Source organism: Phyllobates terribilis, unplaced genomic scaffold (genome assembly GCF_046119375.1).
Source record: "Phyllobates terribilis strain yellow unplaced genomic scaffold, ASM4611937v1 Scaffold_13__5_contigs__length_258822181, whole genome shotgun sequence".
NCBI lineage: Eukaryota > Metazoa > Chordata > Amphibia > Anura > Dendrobatidae > Phyllobates > Phyllobates terribilis.
In genome coordinates this window covers 118,237,310-118,252,836 of record NW_027362773.1, presented here as the reverse complement: position 1 = coordinate 118,252,836, position 15,527 = coordinate 118,237,310, and the positions used below count along the sequence as shown (strand labels likewise).

The 15,527-nt window shown below is 44.7% G+C and overlaps 2 protein-coding genes across 2 annotated transcripts in view; one reads left to right on the top strand and one right to left on the bottom strand.

The window, feature by feature from the left end:
• FERMT3 (FERM domain containing kindlin 3) overlaps window positions 1-15,527 on the top strand; it is a 39,793-nt gene that overhangs the window by 20,880 nt on the left and 3,386 nt on the right. Inside the window, exons 5-12 of the mRNA XM_073658525.1 lie at window positions 1,806-1,977; window positions 3,495-3,597; window positions 4,561-4,668; window positions 12,483-12,614; window positions 13,223-13,272; window positions 13,354-13,478; window positions 14,729-14,835; window positions 14,919-15,131. Coding sequence (XP_073514626.1) covers window positions 1,806-1,977; window positions 3,495-3,597; window positions 4,561-4,668; window positions 12,483-12,614; window positions 13,223-13,272; window positions 13,354-13,478; window positions 14,729-14,835; window positions 14,919-15,131 — 1,010 coding nt within the window. The remainder of the gene's footprint in view (window positions 1-1,805; window positions 1,978-3,494; window positions 3,598-4,560; window positions 4,669-12,482; window positions 12,615-13,222; window positions 13,273-13,353; window positions 13,479-14,728; window positions 14,836-14,918; window positions 15,132-15,527) is intronic.
• The window catches only part of TRPT1 (tRNA phosphotransferase 1), a 29,563-nt gene continuing 27,387 nt past the window's right edge, over window positions 13,352-15,527 (bottom strand). The window contains exon 9 of the transcript XR_012252733.1: window positions 13,352-14,291. The gene's annotated coding sequence lies outside the window, so the exon portion shown is untranslated. The remainder of the gene's footprint in view (window positions 14,292-15,527) is intronic.

Here is a 15,527-nt window from a genome sequence, read left to right as displayed (position 1 = left end):
CTGTGGAGAGTGGTGGTGCAGAGAGCCTGTGGTGAGTGGTAGAGCAGAGAGCCTGTGGAGAGTGGTAGAGCAGAGAGCCTGTGGAGAGTGGTGGTGCAGAGAGCCTGTGGAGAGTGGTGGTGCAGAGAACCTGTGGAGAGTGGTGGAAAAGGGAGCCTGTGGAGGGTGGTGGTGCAGAGAGCCTGTGGAGAGTGGTGGTGCAGAGAGCCTGTGGAGTGTGGTGATGCAGGGAGGCTGTGGAGGGTGGTGGTGCGGAGAGCCTGTGGAGAGTTGTGGTGCAGAGAGCCTGTGGAGAGTGGTGGTGCACAGAACCTGTGGAGAGTGGTGGTGCAGAAAGCCTGTGGAGAGTGGTGGTGCAGGAAGCCTGTGGAGGGTGGAGGTGCAGAGAGCCTGTGGATAGTGGTGGTGCAGAGAGTTTGTGGAGAGTGGTGGTGCAGAGAGTCTGTGGAGAGTGGTGGTGCAGAGAACTTGTGGAGAGTGGTGGTGCAGAAAGCCTGTGGAGAGTGGTGGAAAAGGGAGCCTGTGGAGAGAGGTGGTGCAAGTAGGCTGTGGAGAGTGGTGATGCAGAAAGCCTGCAGAGAGTGGTAGTGCAGAGAATCTGTGGAGAGTGGTGGTGCAGAGAGCCTGTGGAGAGTGGTGGTGCAGAGAGCCTGTGGAGAGTGGTGATGCAGAGAGCCTGTGGAGAGTGGTGATGCAGAATGCCTGTGGAGGGTGGAGGTGCAGAGAGCCTGTGGAGAGTGGTGGTGCAGAGAGCCTGTGGAGCGTGGTGGTGCAGGGAGGCTGTGGAGGGTGGTGGTTGAGAGAGCCTGTGGAGAGTGGTGGTGCAGAGAGCTTGTGGCGCATGGTGGTGCAGAGAGCTTGTGGCGCGTGGTGGTGCAGAGAGCCTGTGGAGAGTGGTGGTGCAGAGCCTCCAATACCACCGAATCCAACTGTATTGGCATCATGTTGATGTCGATACATTTCAATGTGATGATCCCAGGCATTTGCAATATCACCGCTTTCCTTTTTTTTAAATTCTTATTAATTTTGACCCCTATGAATTTTCTTCGCAGGACCATTGTCCTTCCCTTCTACCCCCAGACTACGTTACCACTGCTTCATTCACGTGTATAGGACTGATGCAATGGTTGAACATGCAAACTATTATTATTTTTTCCAATTGGGGACTTTTGGGATCGGTGGAGGTCCTAGTGGTCGGAACCCCTCTCCCCCAGCGATCATACTTTTATTACCTATTTTGTGGATGTACTTAGTGAGAAAACAACTCTAATCCCTATAAAACGCTTTTCCACGAGGGATGAAAACGTCCAGACATTTCTGGACATTTTGTAAAAATAGGACACTTTTTTCTCTGACCTGTGTAAAAAATTGATTCTTCCCTGATGTTTTTTGGAAGCTTGAGAAACAGATACAGATTATTATGTCTGTAATTGTCATCCTGTTACCAGTCACAGTGAATGCGGCTAATCTGTGTATAGCAGAATTATGGGCTGCAGACATGTATCACTTATAATCTTAATGATTTATTCTAGTTTTACAATGTGTCCATAAAAACTGTTGCCTATCCCTGATTTTTTGAGAAACTGGCGAAAAAAAAATAAAAAATCAAGTTGGCAACCCTGTCCTCCACTTGTCTTCATCTCTTGCAGCACCCGTGCATTACTTCTTCGCCATGCTTCTTCCTTTTTTTCCCATTATTATCTACTCTCGTTGACTTCTCCTTTTTAGTGTCTTATGATCCTTCTATGGTTTCTTTAATCCTTCTTATTCAACATCTTCTCAACATCTTCTCACTTCTCTCACAGCCAGAGAAGGACAGGTACAGTTTGGCGGAGTTCCACCTCACTTTATTGGTTCTCCTGAGGGACAGGATTGTTACAAAGCCTTATCCGTCTGCCAAACCGGACTGACTCCTGAAGATATACAGAAGAGATACAAGGCCACATCTGTGACTGATAAAACTGCAGTACATGCCAGGTATGAATTGCACCCCAGACAGATTGGGGTTTTTCCCTTTAAATAGTGCCACATTCTGTGTTCATTTCTAGGGCTATCTATGAAATCTATCACCTAATCATCGCTTGTGCAGATAACCATCAGAAATCCTTGGAACTTAGAAGGATACTGTTATCCTAATTGTATTTAAATTAAATGAGCCAGTGTAAAGGCCCCGTCACACTAAGCGATATCGCTAGCGAGATCGCTGCTGTGTCACGGTTTTGGTGACGCAACAGCGACCTCACCAGCGATGTCGCTATGTGTGACACTTTGCAACGATCAGGCCCCTGCTGTGAGGTCGCTGATCGTTGCAAAGTGTCCTGGACCATTTTTTGGTCGTTGGCCTCCCGCTGGCCAGCACACATCGCTGTGTGTGACCAGCGGGACCAACGATCTGGCTGGTAACCATGGTAAATATCGGGTTACTAGGGGCACGCGCGCACTTAGTAACCCGCTGTTTACCATAGATACCACTCTGCTACGGTGAGCGGAGGCTCCAGCGCACCGTGGCAGAGTGGTATCCATGGTAAACAGCGGGTTACTAGGGGCACACACGCACTTAGTAACCCGATATTTACCATAGTTACCAGCCTGCTCCTGCTTAAGCAGCAGGCTGAGAACGGGAGCAGGACATCGTGGAACGATTCTTTCCACGATATCGCTGCTCCCCTCATCGCTGGTGAGCCTGCCTGTTTGACAGCTCACCAGCGATGTATTAGCAATGCAGCAACGATCCCTGACAGGTCGTATCGTTGTCGGGATCGCTGCTGCATCACTTAGTGTGACGGGGCCTTAACATTGGTTCTCCTAAACAGTCATGTATAAAGCTGACCATTTAAGAGTAGAAGTATTGGACACACACTCACTTCTTTTCTTTCCCCTTCGTGTACTTTCTTCCTTTTCTGTAGCCTGTGTTCTCTACCCTCCCTGAGACTGTACATGCTTTCTTCCCTCTCTCCTTTCTTGTGATCTTTGTAGAACTCATTACCTCCTTGCTGCTATCTCTAACACTGAGAGTAGGCAAAGGAGAGCAGAAAGCATTCACAACTTAGCAGTAGCTCTGACAGATTTGTATCTGTATGACAAAAAGTACGGAGCTATATAAAGGACTTACAGACACTGCAGCAGCAAAAAAGATACTACATTTTTAATGAAGGCTATTTACAAAGTTGCACCACTTGCATTTAGGAAACGAATGAACAATAAAAAAAAAGTTCTGTGTGAATGTGAACATAGCCTTTAATGAATAAAATAAAAAAAAGAAGCTGTACTAGCTGTTCTGAGGACCAGTGTCTGACGCATACAAAAATATTTACAATTTTCAGCCTATCCAGCAGATAGGCAACCACCTCTGCAACTTTAGCCGTGGTCCATTAAATAGAATAAATTAACTAATTGAGAACCATAACAATGTTCTACTGCAGCCAGTTATCTATCTATAGTACCCCATATGCTTTGCAGCTGTATTTAAGGTTTTCTCATCTTCTCATCTGTAGATGGCTCGATTCCTCAAAGTCTCTTATGCAGCAAGGAGTCCAGGAAGGGGACAGACTATGGCTTCAATTTAAATATTATACTTTTCACGACTTAGAGCCAAAGGTGAGAGGCAATATAACGCAATTCTGTAGTAATGTTATCTAAAAGAATGAAGATATCTGGTCTACGTAGAAAAGAGAATAAGACCTCATTCAGATGGTCATTCTTATTCTTCTATGTGAAAAAATCTAACTGATTTCCCATCAGATTTTCATCCATTTTTGGTCCTTGTGTCCGTACTTACTATCACTTTGGAATCCGATTTTTTTATATGTAAAAAGAAAAAAACTTTTCAATATTTTCCTACCCATTAATCAGTGACAATCAGACATCATTTAGATGACACTCAGATGAGATCCGTGTGTTCTCCGATTTCTTTCATGAATCCATTGATATGAATGGACGAGTTTGATCCGTGACTCAGATCAAAAAATGGACGTCTCTGATTAATATTTTTTAGGACACTGGGCTGTTTCTCCCATTTTTTTGAGTAATTTTCTCTTATTTTGTAACTTTTGTATTTGCACCTTATACTCTAATGATTTGCACCGGTTTTTAAGTTGTCGTTCTTTTTAGTCTTTTTTCGATTTTTCCTTCGACAACTTTGCTTATCCAGATATTTATCACAGATTCATGAAATGCCACTTTTACCAAATGTTACATTTACCGTATTTGGCTCCTTGTCTGGAGTAGTTTCCGTTGGAATTTTTTAATTTAGAGCATTTTAAAACAAAAGTGTAACTTTTTTAAAATATTTACAACTTTTTGCGCTAACAAGTCACAAAAAAACACAAAACGGTTAAAGACAAAAATAAAGATTTTGCGCCAAATACATAAATCGTGTGCGACACTTTGAAGAATTTGGTGCAAATAATCGTGATCTCAATAAATTGCAAATGATGAATTGGTTCTTCGGTCTGCAAAAACCTACAAACGTGTGAACGACCATGCAAATCAAAGAACACGTATGAAAAAAACTATGTCTGAATGAGGCCTAAAGCGGAGACTAATTATTTCTAATCTCAGATGGATGCCGTACGGATTAATCTGCTGTTTGAACAAGCGCGGTGGGCAGTTCTATTAGAGGAAACAGAGTGCACAGAGGAGGAGATGATGACGTTTGCTGCTCTGCAGGTACCAGATATTTAGTGATCAGTTTTTCGATAATACTCGCCAAAAATATGTTATGCGCTGCCATGTGACATGGAAAATCCAACCCAAATGGGGTTTTCCAGCATTAGGAATCCGCACCACAGCTGTGGTTGTCTTTTTGTAGAAACAGCGCCACACCCGTCCATTGGTTATGTGTGGTATTGCAGCCCGATAATGTAAATGTGGTTGAGTTTTATTATCAGACTAGAGAAACTTTGAAGGCTCCTTTGAATTTCTAGATTTCTTTAAACCTAGTCCACTAGTAGTAGACTAATAAGGAGAATAATGGTCCGGCGTTGTATTGTGAGATCTGTTCTCTCATTCCTAGCCTGGGGAGTAAGGGGGTCTAATTTTTAACGACAGGTTACCTATGGTCAGGGAATTTTGACAACTTAATTACTTTTAATTAGCCGCTGTACATTAATGTGATCTGCAGAACATTGTGACGGCACGGTACAACACCCAATGTTACCACCTTCCCATCTAAATATTTCAGATTAGATCTAATGGTCGACGAGAAAAGCCTACACAGTCTGATACTCAGTCTTTTCCTTCAAAAGCTTTGCATACATCCATAGTGTTGGAGAATATAAGAAACTTTGTAATATATCTTATCAGAGAAATAAGCTTCTTTCTCCACTTATGAGCCACCTCTTCTCCTCTCCCATGCTTAGTGAACTCACCATTCAATTTGAAAAACAGCTAAATGCTGTCTTGATCAAAGAACAGTGAAGTGTCTATGGAGGGGTAAGGAGCACTCAGCACAATGAGACACCAGGCAGACATAGGCAGAACATGCTGTTGCTTTTAACAAATGTATTTCACTGCTAAGTGGATTCACAGCCGCAGCGCTCAGTGCTGCTGAATAATATCCTTCATGCAGCTGCTGCTTTTGTCTGTGTGCTACATATAATGAAGATCAGGAATCCATCTTTCTGCATATGCTGAATATAGGAGAAATCATAGCAGGTTGTGTGCATATAGGCAGAGCATAGTATAGCTTTTAGCAAATGTATTTCACTGCAGTGTTGGATTCACAGCCACACAGCTCAGTGCTGCTGTATAATATCCCCCATGCTGAAGCTGCTGCTGCTTTTGTCTGTGTCCTACATATAATGAAGATCAGGAATCCATCTTTCTGCATATTCTGCATATAGTAGACATCAAAGCAGCTTGTGTGCATACAGGCAGAGCATAGTATAGCTTTTAGCAAATGTATTTCACTGCAGTGCTGGATTCACAGTCACACAGCTCAGTGTTGCTGTATAATATCCTCCATGCAGCTGCTGCTGCTGCTTTTGTCTGTGTCCTACAGAGAATGAAGATCAGGAATCCATCTCTCTATGTGTGCTGTGTATAGGAGACATCATAGCAGCTGGTCTCCACCCAGCAGCTCTGAGACAACTGAAAATTAGAAATAGAATCTTCATAGGGAAAAATTGGTAAAAAAAAAAGTAGGATACAAGTCAGAAACAGAGTTATGCATATGACAGCTTATTATGAGATCAAGAGTTAAGATGATGATGTTCCTTCTCTGCGGGTTGCCATATGGCACTGCAGACCCTCTTCAGGCCCAGTGGTGGTCAAACTTCCTGCAGTAGTTACCCCCTCAGTGTGTTAGCATGGGTGGCATTTGATTTCCATCTCTGGTATCTTTCTGCAGTTGTTCCGTAATATCGTTCTAATTTTTAATATTCTGTACAGCTCGATGGCTGCAGTTTACTTTATTATTCAGAACGCTGAATAGGTTTCTCGTTTTATTCTTCCCATGGCAATAATAGGACATTCATTAACTGCAAATGTTCCTCTTTATACTTTACGTTCTACATAACTGCTATTGTGCCCTTGGGAGTTAAGGAAGCAATTTTCTATGGGTAATTAAGTCATCTTTCATTAAGGCTTCCAAATTATCCTTACAATATAAGTGCTCATCGCCAAGCTAAAAAAAAAAGTTATCTGAAGACGAGAAAGTAAATTGAATTTAGGTAGCCAAAAAATGGAATTCAGAGTAGACGGTGGTTCTTTTAAGGGGGAATGGTAAAATCTGACTGATACACAGTACACAACTCTTGTGCCGTAACGTTGTGCCATTAACCCTTCCGTGAATTAGTTCTGCAGTTCTTGTGTATTTGTATTTTGGCAGCAAGACCTGAATCCTCCACAGTTCCGGCTTTTGTGGCCATAATGCCGCAATATTTTAGCATTTATATTATGGACACCAATAGAAGAGGCCCCTGTGCAAGAACAATATAAGGGCCCATTCAGTCCAATAGTTCATCATAATGCACAATTCCACCTACTTTGGAGGCAGTGGTAGTGGCCCCCTTACCTCTTTGGCCCCTGTGTGGCTCCACAGGTTGCACCAATGATATGTCCGTCCCTGGATCCCAGCTCAGGCTGGTCCCATCTACCTTCCCAATGAGCATTAGGAATCTGTACAGAGGACAAGTACGCCAGGCTAGAGAAACTACCGGAGAGTCCTTGTTCCCCTCTCAGGCATGGAAAGAAGGGAGTTGATCAAAGCCCTGGGTACAGATGGGTGGAATTGTTAGCAAGTGCCAAGGAGGGATCCCATTTTTTGGGTTTTCTCTTTTGTTAGGTGACTTTCACGCAATCCATTGTACACATCCGTGTGCCCTACATTTCTTATACAGACAGCACACGACTTATAGAGTTTCATTAATCCATAACACGTTAGCTTTGAAAACGGATCCAGGTGTCCGATCCATAAGACCCGGAGCGTGTCCTATTCTCATCTGTTTTGCGGGATAAGTTTTTACCATTAATTTCTATTGGGATCCATTAAACATGGATGAAAAAATGGAAGAAATAGGTTTGTACTTCTGTGTTCCATCCAAATTTCGTCCATTTTTCACTGATCCATTGTTAATAGAAATGTAAAAGCTCAGACAGTCAACTTTCTTTGTTTTTTAAATGTGGAAAAACCTGGATGCAACACGGAGGCAAAACGGGTGACACGTGAGAGAAAAACAGTCTGTGTTATACGGACATAAAAATAGACACCGATGTGTGAATGCAGCCTCATTCAGATGGTCGTTTTCTCACATGCGAGAAAAACTGACCGATTATTTTGATCTGAATGTGGTCCAAGTGTCATCAATTTTTCTCGTATGTGGAGAAAAACTAAAAAGTTTCCTCCACCTTCTTCTTTGTGACAGTCCGTGAAGATCGGATCGCACTCTGAAGTCATCCGAGTGCAAGCCAACTTTTTCACAGACCCTTAGGGCTCTTGCACACCTCAGTGACACAGACAGTTTCCACACGTACTTGTCACGACACAGCTGTCAAAATATCCGGGACCAGGGGCACCTACCCTGTCCCTAACACTAGGGGCGCCCTAGCTCGCCCTATTCCCTGGGATACTTCTAAAAGTGAGGATGCCGGGGCCTCCGCCCTCACCCTACCTCCTGAATAAGCCCTCCTGTTTACCTTCCCCACCCGGGGAAGAGGAGCGCTACTGTGTACTGTAGTAAATTAACCCGACAAACACAGACAAGGGTAAACAGAAAAACTCCAGACACACAAGATATTCACTCACATATAAAAGAGGAAGGCACCGGGTGTGAAGGTAAAGGAATAAACCAAAGTAGAGAAGGTTAAGGAATGATCACGCATGCAAACCAAACAACAGTCACTGATTATTCCTCCAACTCTCCTTTTCATTACAACTCCTCTCCCTCCGTTAGACATGCAGCAAGAGCTAGCTCTGACAAGGAATAGCATCAGAGCCCAGATTATAAAGGGAAAAGGAGTGGCTAACCGAGCTCAGCTGTGAACACAAGGATTTCCAACATGGCAGTTTAACCCCTGTTCTGTCAGAAGAAAATAAACACATTTAAAATGACGGAGAAGTGCTTCTTCTCGGAGCTGGAGTAGGATCCATCCGACTCTGTGGTCTTCTGGCTCCACACGGTCACGGTAACCCTGTGACAGTACTGGAGACACATACACACGCAGACCCATTCAAATCTATGGGCTGCGCACATGTCACTGTGTTTCCACGGACCGTGTGTTCGTATGCTCCACACACTGACACATCCGTTTTTTTCCGGATGCACGGTCCGCAAAATGTCTCATGCTGAACACACACTTACAGTGCCTACAAGTAGTATTCAACCCCCTGCAGATTTAGCTGGTTGACACATGCGGAATTAACTTGGCATTGTGACATTTGTACTGTAGATCAGCCTGGAAGTGGGAAATGCACTGCAGCAAATTTTGTTTTTGTTTTTTTTTTAAAACGTAAAAAGTTAATTCAGAGTGTCATTTATTATTCAACCCCTCAAACCACAAGAATTCTGTTTGGTCCCCCTAAAGTATTAAGAAGTAGTTCAGGCACCAAGAATAATGAACTTCACATGTGTGGATTAAAGATTTCTTTTGCCAGCCTTTTCTGACTATTTAAGACCCTCCCCAAACTTGTGAACAGCACTCAGACATGGTCAACATGGGAAAGACAAAGGAGCATTCCAAGGCCATCAGAGACAAGATCGTGGAGGGTCACAAGGCTGGCAAGGGGTACAAAACCCTTTCCAAGGAGTTGGGCCTACCTGTCTCCACTGTTGGGAGCATCATCCGTAAGTGGAAGGCTTATGGAACTACTGTTAGCCTTCCACGGCCAGGACAGCCTTTGAAAGTGTCCTCCCGTGCCGAGGCCAGGCTTGTCTGAAGAGTCAAGGCTAACCCAAGGACAACAAGGAAGGAGCTCCGGGAAGATCTCATGGCAGTGGGGACATTGGTTTCAGTCAATACCATAAGTAACTGTAACGGGTCTGGGAGGCGGAACCTCTGGGCTACTATACAAGGGAGCGGTCCTTGTAAGGGAGCGGGTGGCGACCAGGCAGGCAGTCACAGCAGGTGACCGGGACAGTCTCTGGGTGTACGGGCAGGAGGTCTCGGCAAGTGATCAGGGCAGTCTCTGGAAGAACGGGCTGGAGGTCACGGCAAGTGACCGGGGCAGTCTCTAGGTAAAGGGTAGGTACGACCTGTGATGGCTGAACCTCCAGGTAGGCTAGCAAGGCAGATGGAGGATGTGTGCTCCCAGGTGAGCAAGCGAGAGTCTCTGGAATAGCAGGTGGTCACAGCACGTGACGGCGGAGCCTCCAGGTAGGCAAGCAGGCAGGTAGCGGAGAAGCGCTCCCAGGTGAGCGGGCAAGAGTCTGGAATAGCTGTTGGTCACAGCACGTGACAGCGGAGCCTCCGGGCAGGCAAGCAGGCAGGTAGCGGAGAAGCGCTCCCAGGTGAGCGGGCAAGAGTCTGGAATAGCTGGTGGTCACAGCACGTGACAGCGGAGCCTCCGGGCAGGCAAGCAGGCAGGTAGCGGAGAAGCGCTCCCAGGTGAGCGGGCAAGCTGGTCCATAGACAGACTGACCGGAGTTGTAAGGCAGACCGTCGGACCTCAGGCAAGCAGGCAGGTAGCTGATGTGCGCTCCCAGGTGAGCGGGCAAGTTGGTCCTTAGACAGACTGACCGGAGTTGTAAGGCAGACCGTCGGACCTCAGGCAGGCAGGCAGGTAACAGGAAATCAGGCAGGATTAGGACAGCAAGCTGGCAGGAATCTGGCAGGTAACTGGCAACGGGACCTGAGGGCTGAAGCAGAGTAGAACGGTGCAACAACATTGCTCGGGCACCTCCATTTTGGAGGAGGTGCCTTATATATGGTAAAGTCCTCCGGCCATTGGCCGGGGACTCCTTAGGACGGCGCGCGTGGCCCCTTTAAGAGGGAGGGAGGGCGCGCGCGCGCGCCCTAAGCACAGTGGCCGGGAAGGAGCGCGCGCTGCCAGCAGAGCGGGAGAGGGACGCCGGGCACGGAGCAGAGCGGTGAGGGGAACAGCGTCCCTGCCTAGCAGAGGGCAGGGACGCCGGCACTACAGTAACGTACTCCACCGCAATGGTCTCCATTCCAGACGAGCCCGTAAGGTACCTTTACTTTCAAAGCGTCATGTCAAGGCTCGTCTACAGTTTGCTCATGATTACTTGGAGGACTCTGAGACAGACTGGTTCAAGGTTCTATGGTCTGATGAGACCAAGATCGAGATCTTTGTGCCAACCACACACGTGACGTTTGGAGACTGGATGGCACTGCATACGACCCCAAGAAAACCATCCCTACAGTCAAGCATGGTGGTGGCAGCATCATGCTGTGGGGCTGTTTCTCTGCCAAGGGGCCTGGCCATCTGGTCCGCATCCATGGGAAGATGGATAGCACGGCCTACCTGGAGATTTTGGCCAAGAACCTCCGCTCCTCCATCAAGGATCTTAAGATGGGTCGTAATTTCATCTTCCAACAAGACAACGACCCAAAGCACACAGCCAAGAAAACCAAGGCCTGGTTCAATAGGGAAAAAGTCAAGGTGTTGGAGTGGCCTAGTCAGTCTCCTGACCTTAACCCAATTGAAAACTTGTGGAAGGAGCTCAAGAATAAAGTCCACATGAGACACCCAAAGAACCTAGATAACTAGGAGAAGATCTGCATGGAGGAGTGGGCCAAGATAACTCCACAGACCTGTGCCGGCCTGATCAGGTCTTATAAAAGACGATTATTAGCTGTAATTGCAAACAAGGGTTATTACACAAAATATTAAACATAGGGGTTGTATAATAATTGACCCACACTTTTATGTTTAAAATTTAATAAAATTCAACTGAGCAACATAACTTTTTGGTTTGTAAGATTTATGCTTCTGTTCATAAAACCTACTCTCGTTTGCAGTTTGAAGGCTCTAACTTATTTGCATCTTATCAAACCAGCTAAATCTGCAGGGGGTTGAATACTACTTGTAGGCACTGTATGACATTTGTGTGTCATCAGTGTGACACATACGGGCGACTGAGAATCAGTGTACATTTAGAGCTGTTCCCAAGCGCAGTGTGCTGAACGCTGCCCTCATCATTGTCCCTTGCTCGCGCTGTGATCAGCACCAGCAGGGACAATGATGAGAGTAGTATTCTGGTCCTGCAGTGTTCCTATGTAAAAATAAGAATAAAATAATAAAGTCCTTATACTCACCTGTCTGGAGATGTCCCCCGCTGTAATCCTCTGGTCGCTGATGCCGAGGAGTCAGGGAGAATAAGCCGCTCCAGCGAGTGGGATCTCACATCACTCCTGAGCTCAGCACAGGTCTGGGCCCTGCACGGTTCATTCTCCCCGGCTCCTCGGCATCAGCTGTCAGAGGATGAGGGCAATGGTCAGCACCCGGGGCTTGGGAGCAGCGCTAACTTTATACTGATTCCCAAACGCCGGTACATGTGATCCTGATGCGGCACACGGTTGCCACATGTGTGACACACACGGATATCTCCGGTACCATTTTTTTCGGGTACCAGAAATATACGGACTTGTTAAACCGCCCTTAGACTTGCATTGACGATTTTGATCTGACCCTTGGATCAAAAGTGGTCATGTCTCTGTGATTTTCAGCATTTGGTCTGCAAAAAATTTACGGACATGTGAATGGCCCCATAGACTATCTGTGAAAACCACAGATAGCACTCGTATGCGAAAAACAGATGTTGGAATGAGGCTTAATAGTGATTTCTTTAATAGCAAGGGCAGTGAATGGAGATAAAAAATTAGGATCTATGTTGCATGAGATGTTTGCTGAACCCAGACTTTTGGCTTTGCCCTCACCCTCAACAAGTATTTTGTTATGCTGCTTATTTTCTACGTATCAGTGTCATCTATAGTTAGGATGCATTATACTGACCTCTGTACTGATGGATTTCAGGTGATGAAATCAATAACAAAGTGCATTTTCTTCTCTGTTTTTTTTCCAGTATCATGTGAACAAACTGTCCGTAACCTCGGATCCAATGCTTTTGCCCCAAGACCCTGCTCTTCAGGACCTGGATGAGGCGCTGTCACATCTGGAAGTAAAATTAGAAGCATCTACTCCCAGCGAGGCTCTGGTATGTCAATGTACAATGCCACTGACCATCACCTATAATATAATATTAAAGGATATTTGTCACCTTTGTTGAAATTTTTTATTTTTTACTTAAATGCATGTAGTTTGGGCTAAAAATAATTTTTGCAATTGGGTTTTATTAAAAAAAAATCGTGCTGCACTTTTTATTGCTGACTGCAGAATATGCTAACTGAGAATCAGTCGGTGAGCTACTTCGGACAGGAGAGCTGATAACTCTTATCTTCCTTCTTCTGACCTCCTCCCAGCTGATTTATGACTGTGAACATCAGTTCAACTTTTATGTGGTCATAAATCAGCTGAGAAGAGCTCCGAAGAAGAAATATCAGAACGGGTTCACTGTCGGATTCCCAGTTTACTCTTTCTGCAGCCAGCAATAGACGGTGGAACACAGAGGCTAACAGCGAAAATGTTTTAATAAAACCCAATGGCAACATTTTTTTTAGCCAAAATTACGTCTCAAGTAACAAAATTGACCCCGAAAATGTCCTTATCTTTTAATCTGAGAATGTCATACCTGGGTGATACATCTACAATTGTGTACATACAGTATGCACAATATCTATATTCATGTACCTGTCTCTTTGCTAGGAAGGAATTGAACTTGAACCTGAGCTGCAGGAGTATCTGAAGGTTTTTAGGTGACTTCTTCTGTTCTTCTTGTACCGTCTGTCTTTACACTTGATGCTCGGACAGTACTAACCATTTAATATTGACCTCAGGCCCCGAAAAATGACTCTTAAAGGCTACAAACAGAATTGGGTGATGCTGAAAGGAACCAATGTGTCATGTTATAAAAGCAAAGAAGAGGCCAGAGGGGAACCACTGATCCTACTAGCACTAAAAGGTGAGTAATAGTAATTTTATTTATTCTGCATTGCTTATATACAGTAGCACCATCATATTCCGCAGAGCTTTACAGACACTGTCCTCATTGGGGCTCACAATCTAAATTCCCTATCAGTATGTCTTAGGAATGTGGGAGGAAACTGGAGAACCTGGAGGAAACCCAGGCAAACATGGGGAGAACATACAAACTCCTTGCAGAGGTTGTCCTTGATGGGATTTGAACCCAGGACCCCAGCGCTGCAAGGCTACAATGTTAACCACTGAGCCACCATATAGTGCTAACCACTGAGCCACCCAAATTTTACATGGTAAAATGGATCATAATACCCAAAAGCATGTGCTCAATGCAGGGAGATAGGTGTATAAAAAAGCCAGCCTGTCTACAACATATAAAGTGGTTCTGCTACCAATACAGTATGTATCGCTTTTAGTAATAAAGTGACCCTCTGGGGAAAAAAACCCTAAAAAAACAAGAAAATGAAGCTTTCTTTCCTGAATTTGGACCTGTACAAGAAATAACTCTCTGCATCCACATTAGAAACCCCGTGGTCCTCCGGCACAACAGAGACTAGGAAAGCATAACTTTAAGGGTGGGCACCATTATTTTTGGGGGAAAGAAGTTCTTTCACTTTTTGCTCCGGTTCACATTTGGTGCAGATTTTAGACGCAGATCTCTAAACTGAAAAACGGCAGCGTTACTACATCTAAAATCTGCACACATTTTATGCCTTTATTCATGCGGTTTTTATTTTAATTTCTCGTGTTGCAGACACAAAATAATGTCCGGGATTTAGGGTACTCATTGTTAACTCTGCAAGAAAAAAAAAGATGCATTCAGAAATTGACGTGGGGTGAATTAAACAAAAAGCAACGAAATCCAATTTCAACACAAAAAAAAAAATGATAGATGAGTTAAAGCTCAATTACTTTGCTGATGGCAAATGTTGCAGATTCTTTGTGCGTAAAATCTACGCTAAATGCGTGAAATGCGAACTTAGAATCTTCACACTTCTAGTATCGGTGTCCACCCCTCCTAGGTACCAGTCTGCCTACGTGTTTGACCTGATGATGTAGGAAAAAGCGTGCAATCTTTCAAATAATCCCCTGGGTTGTTTAGAAGCCACCCATAATTGTACTACACTACTGTACATGTGTCAGCTGGACACTTCTTCGTGTCTGCAGTTCACTTACACTAGTGATACTGCACTCATTTTGCTGGAAACTACATGTCCTCGCTATTTTTTCCAGGATGTGAAGTTATTCCAGAGGTCGCCATTGCTTCCCAGAAGTTCTGCATTAAGCTTCTGGTCCCGTCCCCAGAAGGAATGAATGAAGTTTACTTGCGTTGTGAAAATGTAAGTATCCATCAGATCAGAAATCACGGTGTTGCAGGAAACAAAAAAAAAGGAACCAATGCAATATATCAATTGGTCTTCAGGAGCAGCAATATGCCCGCTGGATGGCTGGCTGTCGATTGGCAGCGAAAGGACGCACCATGGGTGACTCTTCTTATGATGGAGAAGTGCAAAGTATATTATCCTTCTTGACTCTTCAGAAATCCAAACCTCAAACTTCAGCCTCAGCAGCGGAGTCCATCAACATGCTGGCCTTGGTATCACCAAGATACCAGAAAAAGCTCAAACTTAAGCAGGTGAGGCGTTACAGCCCGTCATTTGGTTACATATTTGGGTAAATGCAAAAGAAAAATTTGGGGCAGGAATTTTTGGACTCCAAGGGTATGTGCACACAATGTGTTTAATCCAAACGGCAGAATCACTGCATTTTTTTTTCCACAAAGTCACTTTTTAGCTGAAGTGGCTCTGCTGGCGGTGTCTTTTTCCTATTTCTTCTATTGTAAAAAGAGGACAGCTTCCATACAAAGCAGCCCACAAAATGAACACGTTACTTCTTTTAACATCTACAGGGTGCAAAAACCCAGGAGCGGTTAAAAGAAGTAATAAAAGACGGAACATTGTTTTGTGCATAGTTAATTTTTTGCAGCGCGAAGGGAACATAACCCAATCGAAACTTGTGGTTTTTGGAGACT